The sequence below is a fragment of the Haliotis rufescens genome, unplaced genomic scaffold, assembly GCF_023055435.1.
Source record: "Haliotis rufescens isolate VD_foot unplaced genomic scaffold, xgHalRufe1.0.p SCAF_70, whole genome shotgun sequence".
In the NCBI taxonomy this organism is placed as follows: Eukaryota; Metazoa; Mollusca; class Gastropoda; order Lepetellida; family Haliotidae; genus Haliotis; species Haliotis rufescens.
In genome coordinates this window covers 1,956,447-1,971,186 of record NW_025964362.1, presented here as the reverse complement: position 1 = coordinate 1,971,186, position 14,740 = coordinate 1,956,447, and the positions used below count along the sequence as shown (strand labels likewise).

At 35.0% G+C, this 14,740-nt stretch overlaps 1 protein-coding gene across 2 annotated transcripts; it reads right to left on the bottom strand.

Annotated features, from left to right (window-relative positions):
- Positions 1-5,318: 5,318 nt before the first annotated feature.
- On the bottom strand, positions 5,319-12,935 carry LOC124126857. 2 transcript variants are annotated; one of them, XM_048388425.1, is made up of 12 exons: positions 11,985-12,935; positions 11,044-11,139; positions 10,732-10,806; positions 10,395-10,496; positions 9,896-10,147; positions 9,740-9,767; positions 8,949-9,132; positions 8,433-8,561; positions 8,024-8,269; positions 7,570-7,759; positions 6,916-7,091; positions 5,319-6,568 (listed from the first exon to the last, which is right to left on the bottom strand). In XM_048388425.1, the coding sequence occupies exons 1-12, from the start codon at positions 12,028-12,030 to the stop codon at positions 5,417-5,419; spliced, it is 2,676 nt and encodes an 891-aa protein (XP_048244382.1). In that variant the 5' UTR covers positions 12,031-12,935; the 3' UTR covers positions 5,319-5,416. The 2 variants fall into 2 exon arrangements, with proteins under 2 accessions (XP_048244382.1, XP_048244381.1); XM_048388424.1 differs by lacking the exon at positions 9,740-9,767 and having other exon boundaries at positions 9,868-10,147.
- Between the last annotated feature and the right edge of the window lie 1,805 nt (positions 12,936-14,740).

Here is a 14,740-nt window from a genome sequence, read left to right as displayed (position 1 = left end):
AAAAATGTTAACAGTGGATATCGAGCAAAAAACACAAAAAAGAAACCACATTTGTATAAAATTTATACCCCTTGTCATGGACTATTTTGTTTACGTAGATTTTTTCTATTTACCAATGTTGTGAACAAAATATATTACTACGCTGTCACGAATTCGTCTGCTATGGACGCCTTGAGTATTTTCTATTTTGGCAATAGTCATGACAAATTTAAACCAAAACAGCTAGAAGCATTAGAGAAAATTGCCAGTTTTTCAAAAGATAAAAGAGACCTTATTGTTAATTTACCTGTTGGCTATGGTAAAAGTGTTTTGTACCATTTAGCACCGTACATACTTGCCGGTATTGTAATCGTTGTCAGTCCTCTGAACATTATCCAAAATGATCAGCTTCTTCATCTGCAGAAACTCAACATACCGGCTTGCCGAATTGACGTTGAGGGCAAGGTGACTGTCTATTGTGAATGTCTTTTGTGATAGATATTGGCTAAATGAACTAGCGATTGGTGAAGTAATTATTCTACGAAGAACCTGCCTCCGCCTCCGGTCCCGCCCACGGCCCCGCCCCCAACCCCCTACCAATATCTAATAAAATCAATTTAACAAAAATACAACGAAGTAACCATCGGATTTAATTGGTTAAAAAAAGTTCTAATAAGTGATGTTGAGGTTAAAAAACCTGTACATTTCCCATTGTCTGGTTAAAATATATTGACAAACTGTAAGTCCACATACTTCTGAAGTATTCAATACGTTTGATGGAACATGTAAATTATCATTAAAAATATTATGAAGCTAGGCAAGCGGTGTTGTGACTTTGGAATTCGATAATACAGAAAGTGTAAGGTTGCATGAATTAGTATTTATAATGTTTTATCTGTAGTGGTGATATATATCAAGACAGCAAATTTTATGTTGGTATATTTAAAAAAATTATGTCATAAGTATAATGGGGTGAGTTTTCCCATTACAGTCATTTATTGTAGAAAACGTCTGTTAAGAGTGTTTTAGGTTGTGTTTTTTATTACAAGTGGCTTACTGTGTAATTTTGTCTGTTTGAAGTGACATGACAGTATGATATTATGACAGCATGATGTACATGCACAACCTACAATATTTCAATATCCTAACCTTCTTGATCTCCAAACCATAAAAACTCACATGCCCAAAATACATATATTCATTTTACTTCTATTTGTAAATGTTTGTGTCCATTTGTCTTCTTATGAATCATATTTTTTTTCTCACTTTTCTGTTTTTTTATTTCTTCCTTTTGATGTTTTTGCAGAGAAACTAGCTTATTACAATGCCTAACATGAGATATTGTAACCAAAAATTATAACAATCTTGCTTAAGTTAATCTATAGAAATATTTCCAGGTGTACACTGTTGATGGAGACAGCTGTATGGCTGATGTCTTGACATCAAAGTTTAACATCATCATGTGTCATCCAGAGGGACTGTTAAACGTGATGAATGAGTTGAGAGACACTGAATTCTGTTCGAAAGAAATCAAGGCAGTCTTCATTGATGAGTGTCATATTGTTGAAGAATGGTAAGAAACAATGATTTGTTTGATTAAATATTTATCAACTCTAAGTAATAGCAAGATAACCAAACAACATGTTAATGTCAAAATATAATATGCATAATAATGTACTTTAAACACATTTATTCTCATTGTAATGAAGTTACAATTAAAATACTCATAAAGTAATAAGAGTCTGTCCTAGTACATGAACCCTAATTTTACCTGCTTTATTAATTTGACTTTCGAGTGTGTGTTCTCTGTCTTTTGCCATAAAGGGACAGCATAAAAAGTTAACATAATTAATCTTCTAATACAGGGGTAAAGAATTCAGGAAAGGATATCATTCCCTGAAGAATTTGCCAGCCGTATTCACCAATGCCATGTTCATTGGTTTGAGTGGAACTTTGACTGTTCTACAACTGGCAAGACTTCCTTCAGTTCTTGGAATGGTTGATCCTGCAATAATCCAGGATGTGCCGGATCGCCCAAACATCTACTTATCCAAAATATGCAAGGATAGTATTTATGAGTGTGGAGATGTTGTTGGAGTATTTGAAAACATTTATGTACCAGAAATTGACAAATTGTATGCCAATCCTGATCTGTACCCAGTTACCCTCATGTTTCTGCCTATGAAATACATGAGTGAAGCAGTTCGCTACATAACCCAAATGTTTGGTAAACAAACAATTCATGCATCCAGGTATTCATGTTTATATTCTACTCAAGACAAGGAAATTACTGATGTAACATTAGAAGAATTAAAGAAACCAGACCCAAGAATTAGACTAATATTAGCAACATCTAGTGCTGGTATGGGTTTTGACCCTGTGAACATAACAAGAGTCATTCACTGTTGCCCGCCCAGATGCATTTCCAGATATCTTCAGGAAATCGGCAGAGCTGGGCGGAGAAATCAGCAAGCAGAAGCCCTTTTGTATTTTGATAACAATGACATCAAAGCCAATCTGCCAGGCATACAACTGGATATCATAGAATACTGCAAAACAACATCATGTATGAGAACCCTTTTGTTGAATGTGTTTGGATTTGAAAAAAATGACAAAAGTCCAAAAGGATGTATGTGCTGCGTTAATTGTCGCTTCTGTTGTAAATGTAGCTCATGCTGTAAATAATCTGAAGAAAACTGATGTGCTCAACATTTCTGCAACTCTCAAATATAGTTACACACCATTATTATTGCAATGTGATATATCTTTGACCTCCTAAATAATAATAATATAGCCATGTTAATATATGTATGGCTGAAAAAGAACCAAGCAAACAAAGATATTGGATCAATGTGGGTCCAGTGTTGGAAGATAGCGTTGTACTCCTCCGGACTGATGCCGATTTATAGTGATAGCTCACTGAGATACCATGCCGCAGTTTAACATGAATACCCCACTCAGACACAGTATACTGACTCCGAGCCGACCAGTCCTTGTTTTAGCCCCTTAATGCCGAGCGCCAGACAGGGTAACAACAAGTACCATCTTTTAACGTTTAACTCATGCTGCTTAACTCATTGTGCTTTAATATTTGCTAACACCAAGTTCGTGTTTTATTTAGTTATTGTAGAATGGAGATAAACATACTGTGTTTTAAATGTCGAGATGCGCATTGGGTTCCACTTCAATTTAGCGCCATAATTTACAGGTAACCTAGCTCTACATTGAAAACATAGTATGTCTCCTAAATATAGAGTACATTTTAACATTAATAATTCCTCACTACCAAGAGATATGTACAATTTGTACACTGAAATCACAGCTTAAAATTTTTCCAATTATTTCTGTGAAATATTGACATATTCTTGAAGATGGCAACTTTATGATATAAAATGTGATATTGATATTTGCAGTTATCCTCTAGTTCCAAGAAAGCCTTTCCATTAAGGCTCAGATGAATAAAATAGTATTCACTTCTTCTATTGGTTGTTCACTGCTGTTAGGCCATAGGTTTTGTTACATGTCTTTCATTGTTACATACAAACATATTTATGACTTATAATTAATTCTTTATACATTTCAAGTGACTTGTCTGGTGCAATTGCATTTTTTACAGGCTAAGTTATACATTAGATCATTATTTTTAGAAGCCATTAATAGGATAAATTTATGAAGATATTTCCAATGCTTGAAATGGGTGTACTTTTTTTAAATAGAAAACAACCTACTACATACAAGCAAAAAGTGAAATTCATCTTCTGTTTTCGACTGACAACTTTTGACAAGGACTGGTAAGATTTTCAAGTTGTCAGTCCTGTGGTCTGGGGGAAATTTAATAGAAGTCTGCAACACTGTTAACACTTTCTTAAATATACCTTTGACACCTAGTTTTGGCAAACGTTTTCAAACTTTTCCTCTATCTACATAGGTGAAAGTTACACATAACTATCATCAGCCATCAGTATAACATTTTTGTCACACTAAATACACAGGTGAAAGTCACTCATCACTATCATCCAGGATTAGTATAACCAGCGTTAGAAATTGGCACTAGTCCTGTAGTCCTTGCCAAACTGCCCAATACTTAAGGTATCATCACTGAGGTATCATTAGGACGGTTAGAAAAATTCCATTTTTAAGGATTTTGCTATATCGTTATCATTATAAGGACTAGTGGACTAAACATGTTTGTTTCTACCACTGATAACATTTTTGTCACACTAAATACACAGTATAATATTTTGAGAATAACTATGTAGTAGCACCTTGTTGTCAGGGTAGTAAACACAACAAACGGCTACAGGTGTGAGCTGATGGATGTTTATTTTCTCAGAAGAGAGAGGGGAATAAATATGCTGTGAAACAATGTATAAATAATAAGACATACTGCACAAAAGACATAGAACAATGACATTGTTATAATATACACAATGGCCTTAAATCTAATGGACATTCAATTATATAACTTAAAATAGCGAGAAATAGCGAGAAACCTATGTTACTCATGTAGTAAGTAACCTGCAGAACGATACAGTAATATATACTCAACAACAAAAGTTCCTGTGACACCAATATTTTAGTGTATTTTTCAAACAAGTAAAGTTTGGTTTTCAATATAGTAGTACATATATGGAATCAAGTCACAAAACCGCAACTGCTACAGAAAAGCATGCATTTCATGCAAAAGTTGACTTTTATGCAATCCCCACGGACGGATTCGCGTATACCGACGTCGAGGTGAACGTTACGTTAATCATTGTGTCATGGAAGAAGATCGTTTCGAGGGCGGCATGAGGTATGAGAATTACTGCATGAGGTATGAGAATTACTATGAGTTTATTTAGGGTTTAGTTTTACTTAGTTAATGTTCAGGTTAAGATGATAATAGCCTAGAAAAAAATAACTATTTATCAATTAAAGAAACTTCTTTACAATCATGATAATACTTTATCATATAAAATAATCATAACCAGATACACTGAACTGTGAATTCAATACACAACCTGACTAGCAATAAACCTAGCACAACCTATTTCTAACTGTAAGATTTAGAAATACACAAATACATATAAAGCATCACAGAAGAAATACACTACAACTAACCTTCAAATCCATGAAATTAACACGTCCATTGGCTCCATGAATTAAATTCTGAATGTTTTGTTTGTTTGTTGTTTAACGCCGCACTCAGCAATATTCCAGCTATATGACGATGGTCTGTAAAGTAATCGAGTCTGGACCATACAATCCAGTGATTGACATCATGAGCATTGATCCACACAATTGGGATCGATGACAAGGATCAATCAAGTCAGCAAGCCTGACCACCCAATCCCGTTAGTCGCCTTATACGACAAGCAAAGTCGCCTTTAATAAAACTATGGCTAAAATAGAATTATAACATAAGTTGTATATACAAAATATCACTCTGCCACAACTACACAGGTGGAAGTTCATCATCACTATCGCCATCATCAGCAGCAGCAACCGAATCACTGGTATCATCAGACTGATTACATCTGTCATCCATGTCAATATGATCACCTTTCATCAATCTGAACACAATATCTTGGACTCTGATGAAAAGACTAGATTTTGTGAACTTTCTGAAAGGGGATGATACAATGCCCTTAAACCCATGACACTTTCTTCCTGCACAATGATGAAATGGCCTCAATTCATTAAGTGATTTTTGAATTGACCCTATCTGAGAAATACAAATCCTTTTGGAATGTCTGGTTGACTGTCGTTTGACTCCAAGAGATATCCTCAGGTTGTCACAAACTTTGAATATTGCACTTGCTGCACCTGTTGCTGTTATCATGGCGTTTTTGGTCTTGTTGGCACCAAGTTGTTTGATGAGCGCCTTCTGATTCTTTACGCTGTGTTCCTGCACTAGGTCAGCCTCAACACAATTTGAAATTCCTCCCTTGGTGTTAATGAAAGCTGTGTCAAGGACAAGTTCTTTCATCATTGGAGAGAGCAAGTAGCAGACTTTAATGAGAAAGTCAATATTCTCCACAAAATATTTACTCTGTGAAGAATGGGCAAAAAAGAATGGAATGTTCATCTTGGCATTATGGATAAGTCTATCACTGTCTCCCTCTTTGGCTGTGTCATCAAGCTCCATTAAATGGAGAGCCCAGTGGGATAGTTGCTGGCAATAACTGTAGACTTCATCAGGTTCAAACTGAGACTTTTCTTCCACCACTGTACCATCAGCATTTACATGAAAAATCAAATACATTCTTTCACAAGAATCCTTGAACGTTAAATCAAGGTATCCATAGTGGACAAGGAAAGCTCTTAAAACTGCCTCTGACGCTGTGGTTTTCTCTTCCAAAGACAGGTTGAAAACATCAACAGGAATATTCTTCAAAGCTGTGTTGTTGTCATCAGTGATACCAAAGTATTCACGTGCCTGTTCCACAATAACAGCTTTTCCAACATGAACAAGTAGGTCATGATGAGACTGAAAATTCCTCTTAACATTTCCATTAACATTTGTCATGTTAAACTTGGCTTTGTAGAAGTATAGCGTCCCTGGCTGTCTAATTGACCTTGGGCTGAACAAAGCCTTGTATGCCTTCTGTGAAAAAAAATATACAGTGTCAGTGTATTATATAAACATAGTGTGATGGCACTGTTACATAACTCACGAGCAGTCAAAAGTTTTAACACTTGACTTTCCGTATTAGAATCCTGACATTGATGTGAAATACAAGTTGTTACTAGTATATCATAAGGAAATATATTTTTTCTTTGCCCTCATAAAATGTTTCTGTTGGCTATCTAAATATTTTCGTTTTCATAAATATGTATAAATGAAATACAAAGGCACATGACATGAAATTGTGACAATATTGATAATTTGATTGGTATAATGTGAACAAATGATGTTGCAAGGTCGAGTCCAGTCAAGTAAAGATGAAATACCTCCAAAAAGTCCTGCTTGTTGTGCCACCATTCAATAACAAATGGTCCAAGATCATCAAATCTTTTGGCAGGTGTAGGAGAAAGTGCTCTGAGACTCTTGGCACCCTCAAGCCTTACCCTGGTGAGCTGATCCCCACCGACTGGAACATGAAGTTCCCTTAGCGCTGATTGGTCACCTGTAAAACGAGAAAATAATTTGAATATAATATTTATTAGTTAGATAATCATTTCAAATTGTTATTGTTTCTAAAAGTAGATTCATCTAATTCCACAATGATAACCTGTTGTGACTACTGTTATGATACTACACAAATCCCATGAAGATCCATGGTAGAATAGGTCTTCAGCCACACGATTATTTACAGACCACCATCATATAGCTGAAATATTGCTGAGTGCGATGTTAAACAAAAAACAAACAAAAAAACACATACAAATTTTAACAAACAAATATGTGCAACTTTTAATTAAATAAATCTATTTTTAATATCCATTAATTAGTGTCATAACACTCATATCAGATTACATTTACGTTGGGTACTGATGCATTCAATTGAAAACTACTCTAAAGTGCAATAAAGTGTTTCAGGAAAAGATGATTTTATTTACAATTAAGAGCAATATGAAACATGTAAATGAAGTTGTAATCATCACCATGTGCACTTGTAAAGAGTTCTGTCAACTGATCCTCATAGCTATCAAGAATCTTCACACATTCTTCATACTTGGCTTCATTGCTGAATAACAGTGGCATGGGATGTACCTCTGTCTTCATGGATGCTGTTTTACTGTGGCTGTGTGGAATGTGTGTTGGGATGTTGAGCCATGATAGTGCTGGAATATCCTGAAATAATGGATTGAAACACAATGAATAACAGCTAACAGATGAAACAGATAACAGTTACAGCTGGCATGAAATCAATAACAATTTCTCTCACATCAAAGCATTTGAATTCAAACCCTTACAAAATATGTCAAACCTAAACAACTTCCTAATCCACAGCTAAACAAAAGGATCTATAAAACTTTATGTTTCATTCATTTAGATATTAGTAAATCTGATCTGAGCATGCCAGATATTAATAACATATATTATATGATTCTTAACCTTCAGTATTCTGCCAATGAGAACAATATAAGCTGAGGATAACTTGTTCAAAGTGTCTTCATTCGGGAGGACATCAGATGCGTTGATGCATGTAGAGGATAGAGGTGGTGGTGAAGTGCTCAAGTTAATGTCAGCAAACTTGGAGAAAATGATGTTTGATGCAAACATGTGAAGATCCTTGTTGTCATTTTTAGTTGATCCTACTTTAGATGACCTGATATAGACATCCAAATTGTCTCCAGTGATCTATAAGAAATGAATCATATCACATTCATCATGTTCAAATACTGCATTAATTCAGTCATACAACATTAAAATGATAACTAATGGAACACATAGAAGACATATTTCAATGTAACAGTGCTAAATAATAAATTAACTTGTTGTGTTCTTTGCATTGAGTAATTACCTTGATCAATGGATTACATTGTAATGATCGAACAATGTTAAGCTTTGTTTGAGTCACTGCCTGGGCCATCATTCGGAGTTTGGTAGTTGGGGATTGGCACAATCCAATGTTGCTCAGTAGTACCATACTCTGTAAATAACGTCATAGAATGTGCACCGGAAAGCCTGGATTAGACATACAATGACTGAAAAAGAAGTCATATTTCAATTTAACACAGAAATTTAATTTATCAACATAATTAAAATGGGACAGTATAAAAATTTATAAAAATGGGGGGACATAATTTCTTAATCAATTTTAGCATTAAACATCAGACAAAATACAGGTTCTGATGGGCTAACACATATATTTAAAATGTTTATTTTTTTTAAAACAATATTGTTTCCAAATAGACATGTGTCCATGACCATTGTAAACTGGTAATGTGTATATGCCATGTACATATATATATATATTAATTACAACTCTATCCTCAAAATCATTACTATCAATAACAAATGCTTTATAGTACTGTACCTGATCTTCTAAATGTCCTCTTATGAGAATGCATCCCACCATCTTATGCCATGCTGTTAGATGGATGTTTCGCATACGCATCAGTATGGAGTATGATGACGTTATTGCAGCCACTTTATTGAGTGGAATTTCACCATCCATACATCCAGTTACAGTGGACATTACAGCCAACAAGAATGGTGCCCTAGTAAAACAGTATGAAACTAGCAAATTTGAACTATATTTTGATGCCTTCCACGTTCTCAGAATAAGGGCTGTTTCTTCAGTACAATAAAAGCAGGATTACTTAGCAAATGAACAACACAGTGATCTTGCCATATATTTTTGGTAAACATAGTCAAAGGTACATAATTCATTCTAGAGGGAGTTTAGTGTAACCAAATAAGCTCCTCTTCACATAACACTGTTATCACCTGACATGCATAAGTATTCAAATAAAATAACCACTACATATAAAAGACTACAAGAAAGACATTATAACCCATTAAATAGAGGTCACTTGTTCTTTCACTTTCAGGTAAGCTAAAAAATGATGAAGAAAAGGCAAATTAGTGTAGCTGACAAGGTAAAAACATCTCACCATAAAAAGAATCATGTCATTTCAGTTTATGTGAGCTAAAAGTTGAGGGATTCAACCAATGTTTTGGTAACTTTTGTACTCAAGCTTATATTAAAACTAGTAGTATATTACTCATATAACAATCATGATAAAAGTTTTATTACAATTAAAACATGACATTTTTCCCCAAATATTACCTCATATTGTAAATTCACTCATCAAATTAGATTACCTTTCTTTCATCTCCTGAAATACCTGACCTATATAACAATCATGATAAAAGTTTTATTACAATTAAAACATGACATTTTTCCCCAAATATTACCTCATATTGTAAATTCACTCATCAAATTAGATTACCTTTCTTTCATCTCCTGAAATACCTGACCTATAAAGTCATGGCTATCTGTAAGATTCTGCAGACTTGATTGCTCCCTGAGAACCGATGGAGATGATAATGATGATAGCTCTTGACAGTCTGACTGTAGCTGCTGTATCACTCTCTCGTTTATTTTATTTCTTGAACTGGGGTGGGACAAAAGTAAGGTCACAACTTGCTCCAAGTCCTCAGATGCAACTGCTTGCATTAGTCCATGTAAATATGTCTGCTGTGGCTGTTTCCCAACTTCAGCAAATGACTCTAAACAGCGAAAAATACTGGTACCATTGTTGTATTTTTTCCATATATCAGAATCTATTACTCATCTGATAGAAATACTAAAAATATATATATATATTTCAGTTTACGCTTTTGATAAATGTAGATGGCTTCTGTAGTTATTTAAATTAAAGAAGACATTAACTTTCTCCTATCAAATAACATTTTTATCTCTTCAAAACATAAAAGTAGAATTGGTCCTATTAGATACTTAATTTCATGTATGTACCATGAGTTGAAAATGTAGATGGTAGCTTTTGTTTTGGTGGCAAATCCAAACAATAGTTGTGTTCACCAACTGCAGCCTTTGGTTTTTCAACGGGTCCTGTCCCTAAATGTTCAGAAATAGACAACAATATCAGATAAGCAATCATCAGGACAAGCATGAGTACAATAGGTGCAAAGGAAATATTGTATTACGCATAAATCATATGTGAAACACATTTTTCCAATAATTTATTAATATAGCTTATTTCATTTCAACACATTTACAAACATTATTATTTACTCAAAGTATTTTCTATTACTCTAATAGTATTATGTGTAATATACCACAGGCCATTTACCATTAGAACAGATTTTGGTACACGGTGAGGCTGCATAAATGTGTTCAGCTTCTTTTTGCACAGAAAAAGATGATGCTATATTCAAAAATAAGAAAATACATATTAGGCCAATGAAAATTTATGTTTTTTAAAGATATGACAAAGGAAAACTAATTCTTAAATAATCTACAGCTAAATCACATTACTTCCTTATACAACCAAAGTTCCTTTCAAATTTCATATTTACAGTAGAATACAGTACAAATGTAGTATCAGTATCTCTAACTCTGTATGTATCTATCATCTGTGAAAAAAGGGAGAAATAGGCCATACCATCTGATTCTTCATTATGGGAAGCAGGTGAACTTCTCTTGTTTTCAGTGTAACTTGTGGCATTCTTTTTGCACGTGGAAAGGTCAATGTTAAACTCTGTGAATGTAAATGGTACTGCCAATCATTTAAATGTAGGAGCTGACACTGCCTAGTTACAAATTGTCTGGTAATACACAATTCTGGTAAAACATCATCAATCACGACACACACCAAAACTACAAATATTGGTATTACATAACTATTAATCCAGTGTTAGGTCATTTTAACTGCACCAATGTAACATAACTAGTAATTATTTTTTATACAGAGTACAAATATGTACATTATGAAAAACAGATGCATCTATGTACCTAGCTTCCTTCAATGTACACTTTGAGAAGAGCTGACATAACTTACTTAAGAAGTTTCTTATATTAAAACATATCAATCATTATTTAAGGAAAGGTGTCCCTTTAACATAAAAATTTAAACACAAAAAATAACATTTTTATTTTGCACTAAAGTTATTTTTGTTGTTGGAAAACATACAACATTAATAATAATAAGGATATTAACACAAGAATATATTATTACATCACAAAGTAAGAATACACACAGTGAATAAGTATTCTCGATGTGTTTGCCTTTGACCGGAATCGAACCGAGTCTAAAGATTACTCTTTCAGACTACCATTCAAAAGCTTCATTACATCTAATTTCAATGTGAAAATATGTACACTTTGTTATTATGCAAATCAAAGGGTTAACCCATCATCAGCGTCAGAAACTGACACAAGTCCTTCAGTCCTTGCCAAAACTGCCCAATTGTTAAGGTATCATAAAGACTAGTAGAAATTTGCCATTTATAAATGTTAATAAACTTGCAGAAATAGTATATCATATGTGTGAACATTCCACACTTCTAAAAACATAAATGTATGAAAATATAAAAGGGCACTCACTGTAAATGACGATGAAAGCAATACCAGTCGGTCTTGCTTTAGCCATCAGAGGATGTTGAGCTCCAGCAATGCAATAATATGTTTTGCAAATATTTTAGCTTCTACCTCATGCTTAGTTAAAATTCTTTGCAACAGATGAATCACAATTCCAAATGTGTGCTTGAGGTTTCAAAGTTGATTTATCAAATGAGACATATGCAATAAAGCAAGAAAATCTATTTAAGGGTCCCAAAAGATCTCCTAACAGCACTTAGTTTAACCATGAATAAAATAAATAAATATTATTATTATCATTATTACGTATTATGTCTAATAAACAGACTAGTCTACTCATTTCCGGTTAGAATGATAGTGACAACAAACAGCAGTAAACAACTCAAGATAAGGAACATCGGATGGGCTGTTGAGAAGGAGGTTAGGGGCATGAAAAAAAGTTTCATATTTTCTCATGTACGGGAACGCTCACCTGAAATATCCTCAACCTCGCATGCAATTGATTGCCGCTTGCTGTCAGGTGTGGAACAATCCGTCAATAGTGAATGCCTTTTGATTTTGTTATCTCTGCAAATATATTTCTTCACGCTGGTTTGCAATCCATCCTTAAATTTCATAAAGTTATTTATTTTTATGAAACAGTTTCTACACAAACCAGCTTCGTGGTGATGCAGCAAAGAAACTGTCTCGGCATCCAACAGAAAACACAGTTTTGCAAGAATATTATCCTCGACACACTTCCTGCCAGACAATTTAAAAGAAATGGAATTACCTGATGACAAACAAACAAAACAATTAATAGGGTATAATTTCGTCTGCTCTATCACGGCCATTCGCGTAAACATAAGGTCACCTGTCTGTAGTTCGATAGGTCACGATTAGGCCCTAGCTCCATGCATGGCTGTAGTCGCCTTACACAGTGTGAAGTTTTGACTGGTGGCAGCGATAGTATAGAGAGCTCCGGGAACGTACTATCGCTGTGAGGAGCTTGATGACGTCATTGGTGCCAATTGATAAACATTATGACGTCATCATGCTTTGTTAGAGCCGCTTCACGTGGTGTAGGTACAGGTGTGTGATTCTAGCGTCACTGATGCCAGCCAGCATAGTGTTATGCTGAGTCACCACTGCGCCGGAGTGCGTCGTAGGCCATGTTGTTTTACCGCAAACTGGTACTTGATATCTTTTGCGTTGAGAATAGACAGGGACCCAGTTGAATTGGCACCAATTACGTCATAATCTAAGGGGGGTAACTCAGGCCTGTTTAGCTCGAAAAACGAAGGCCTCATAACGGCATATCATTTTCACACTATTGTGACCTTTCTACTTTCACTGTGAAAAAAATGAGTGTATATTTTCAAACACAGATACTAATTAATTCTAAAATTGCGTTTTGTTTAGAAAAAGAAAGAAAGTGATTTTTGCGTGTACACTTCCCCTTTAAAGACCTGTTAATTAAAGGGAGTAGGGGAAAAACAAAGGGGTCAGTAAACATGAGGGGTTCAGGTGTGTGTGTGTGTTAAAAAAAGACACTGCAGATCTCTTTGGAAGAATAATGACAATCATCCCTTTCATATTTTTCTCCATTTGGAATATGAAGCTTGAGCTTATGATAACAATGACATACAAAGGATGGTTGGTTGTTTGTTGTTTGTTGTTTGTTTTTTAATGCCGAACTTAGCAATATTCCAGCTATATGATGGCGGTCTGTAAATAATCAAGTCTGGACCAGACAATCCAGTGATTAATATCATGAGCATTGTTCCACGCAATTGGGATCAATGACATGCATCAACCAAGTCAGCGAGCCTGACCACCCGATGCTGTTAGTCGCCTCTTACGACAAGCACAGTCACCTTTAACAGCAAGTGCAAGGTCATGATGACATAGCTAAGGGACCAGTCATTTATTATTGGGGTGCTATATATTTATCACTACAATTACTGAAGAAAATAAGGCAACATGTTAAAAGAATCACTTACATAGCAAACATTCATAGGCTGAAACATGAGACTTTAACTGCATCTGTTCCAAAGAATTAGATCATACTAAACAGAAATTGGAAAATTTGAAATTCAGGCTTTTTGAGACTAGTCCAGAGGACCAGTAGATACTTCATATCACTAGTCCTCAGAGTTTGTAGCTAGACCTGCATGGACAAGAGAACAATATATACTACTGTCAGTTTTATTCAGTTTCAATTTGTAGAAAAATGGAAGCACTAAGAGTGAGTGAGTGAAGTAGGGTTTAACACCGCTTTTAACATTATTTCAGTCATATCACGGCATGTCAGCTTAATGTGGAAGGAAAGCCCGAAGTGATGCAGGTCTCAGACGTTTACCACTTCGGTGAAACCCACGAGCACGGGTATGGTGCTGACAAACTTAGAAACATAATCGGGGCGAACCAGGATTTGAACCCACAATCATAGGTTTCTGGCATCCCCAAGGGACGCAACTCTGCACAGCGAATTGCAGCGCCTTCGATGACTGGGCCACCTGTGCCCCCGGAAGCATTTAGAACTGGTTCAGACTTCTCGCCCTCAAATTGTAGCAGTCAATGAGGATTACCATCATTGGTTTTATACTTGTCCTCAAGACAATTTAGTGAAATATGAAGTCTGTTAATATCTTACATCACGGAACACTTCAGGCATCATCAATCATAAAACACATATTATCACAGACTGTTGCACAAAAAATACTCCCAAATATTCATTTAGATGGAGACTTTTGCCTTTCTCTTATCAAATATAAGAACTT

Coding starts and splice junctions, on each gene's coding strand:
- LOC124126857 (XM_048388424.1), bottom strand. CDS start 12,030: ATGGCTAAAGCAAGACCGACTGGTATTGCTTTCATCGTCATTTACA. Junction 10,497..10,731: donor TACCAAAATCTGTTCTAATG/GTAAATGGCCTG, acceptor CTGAACATTTAG/GGACAGGACCCGTTGAAAAA. Junction 7,092..7,569: donor ACTCTTTACAAGTGCACATG/GTGATGATTACA, acceptor CTCGTTTTACAG/GTGACCAATCAGCGCTAAGG.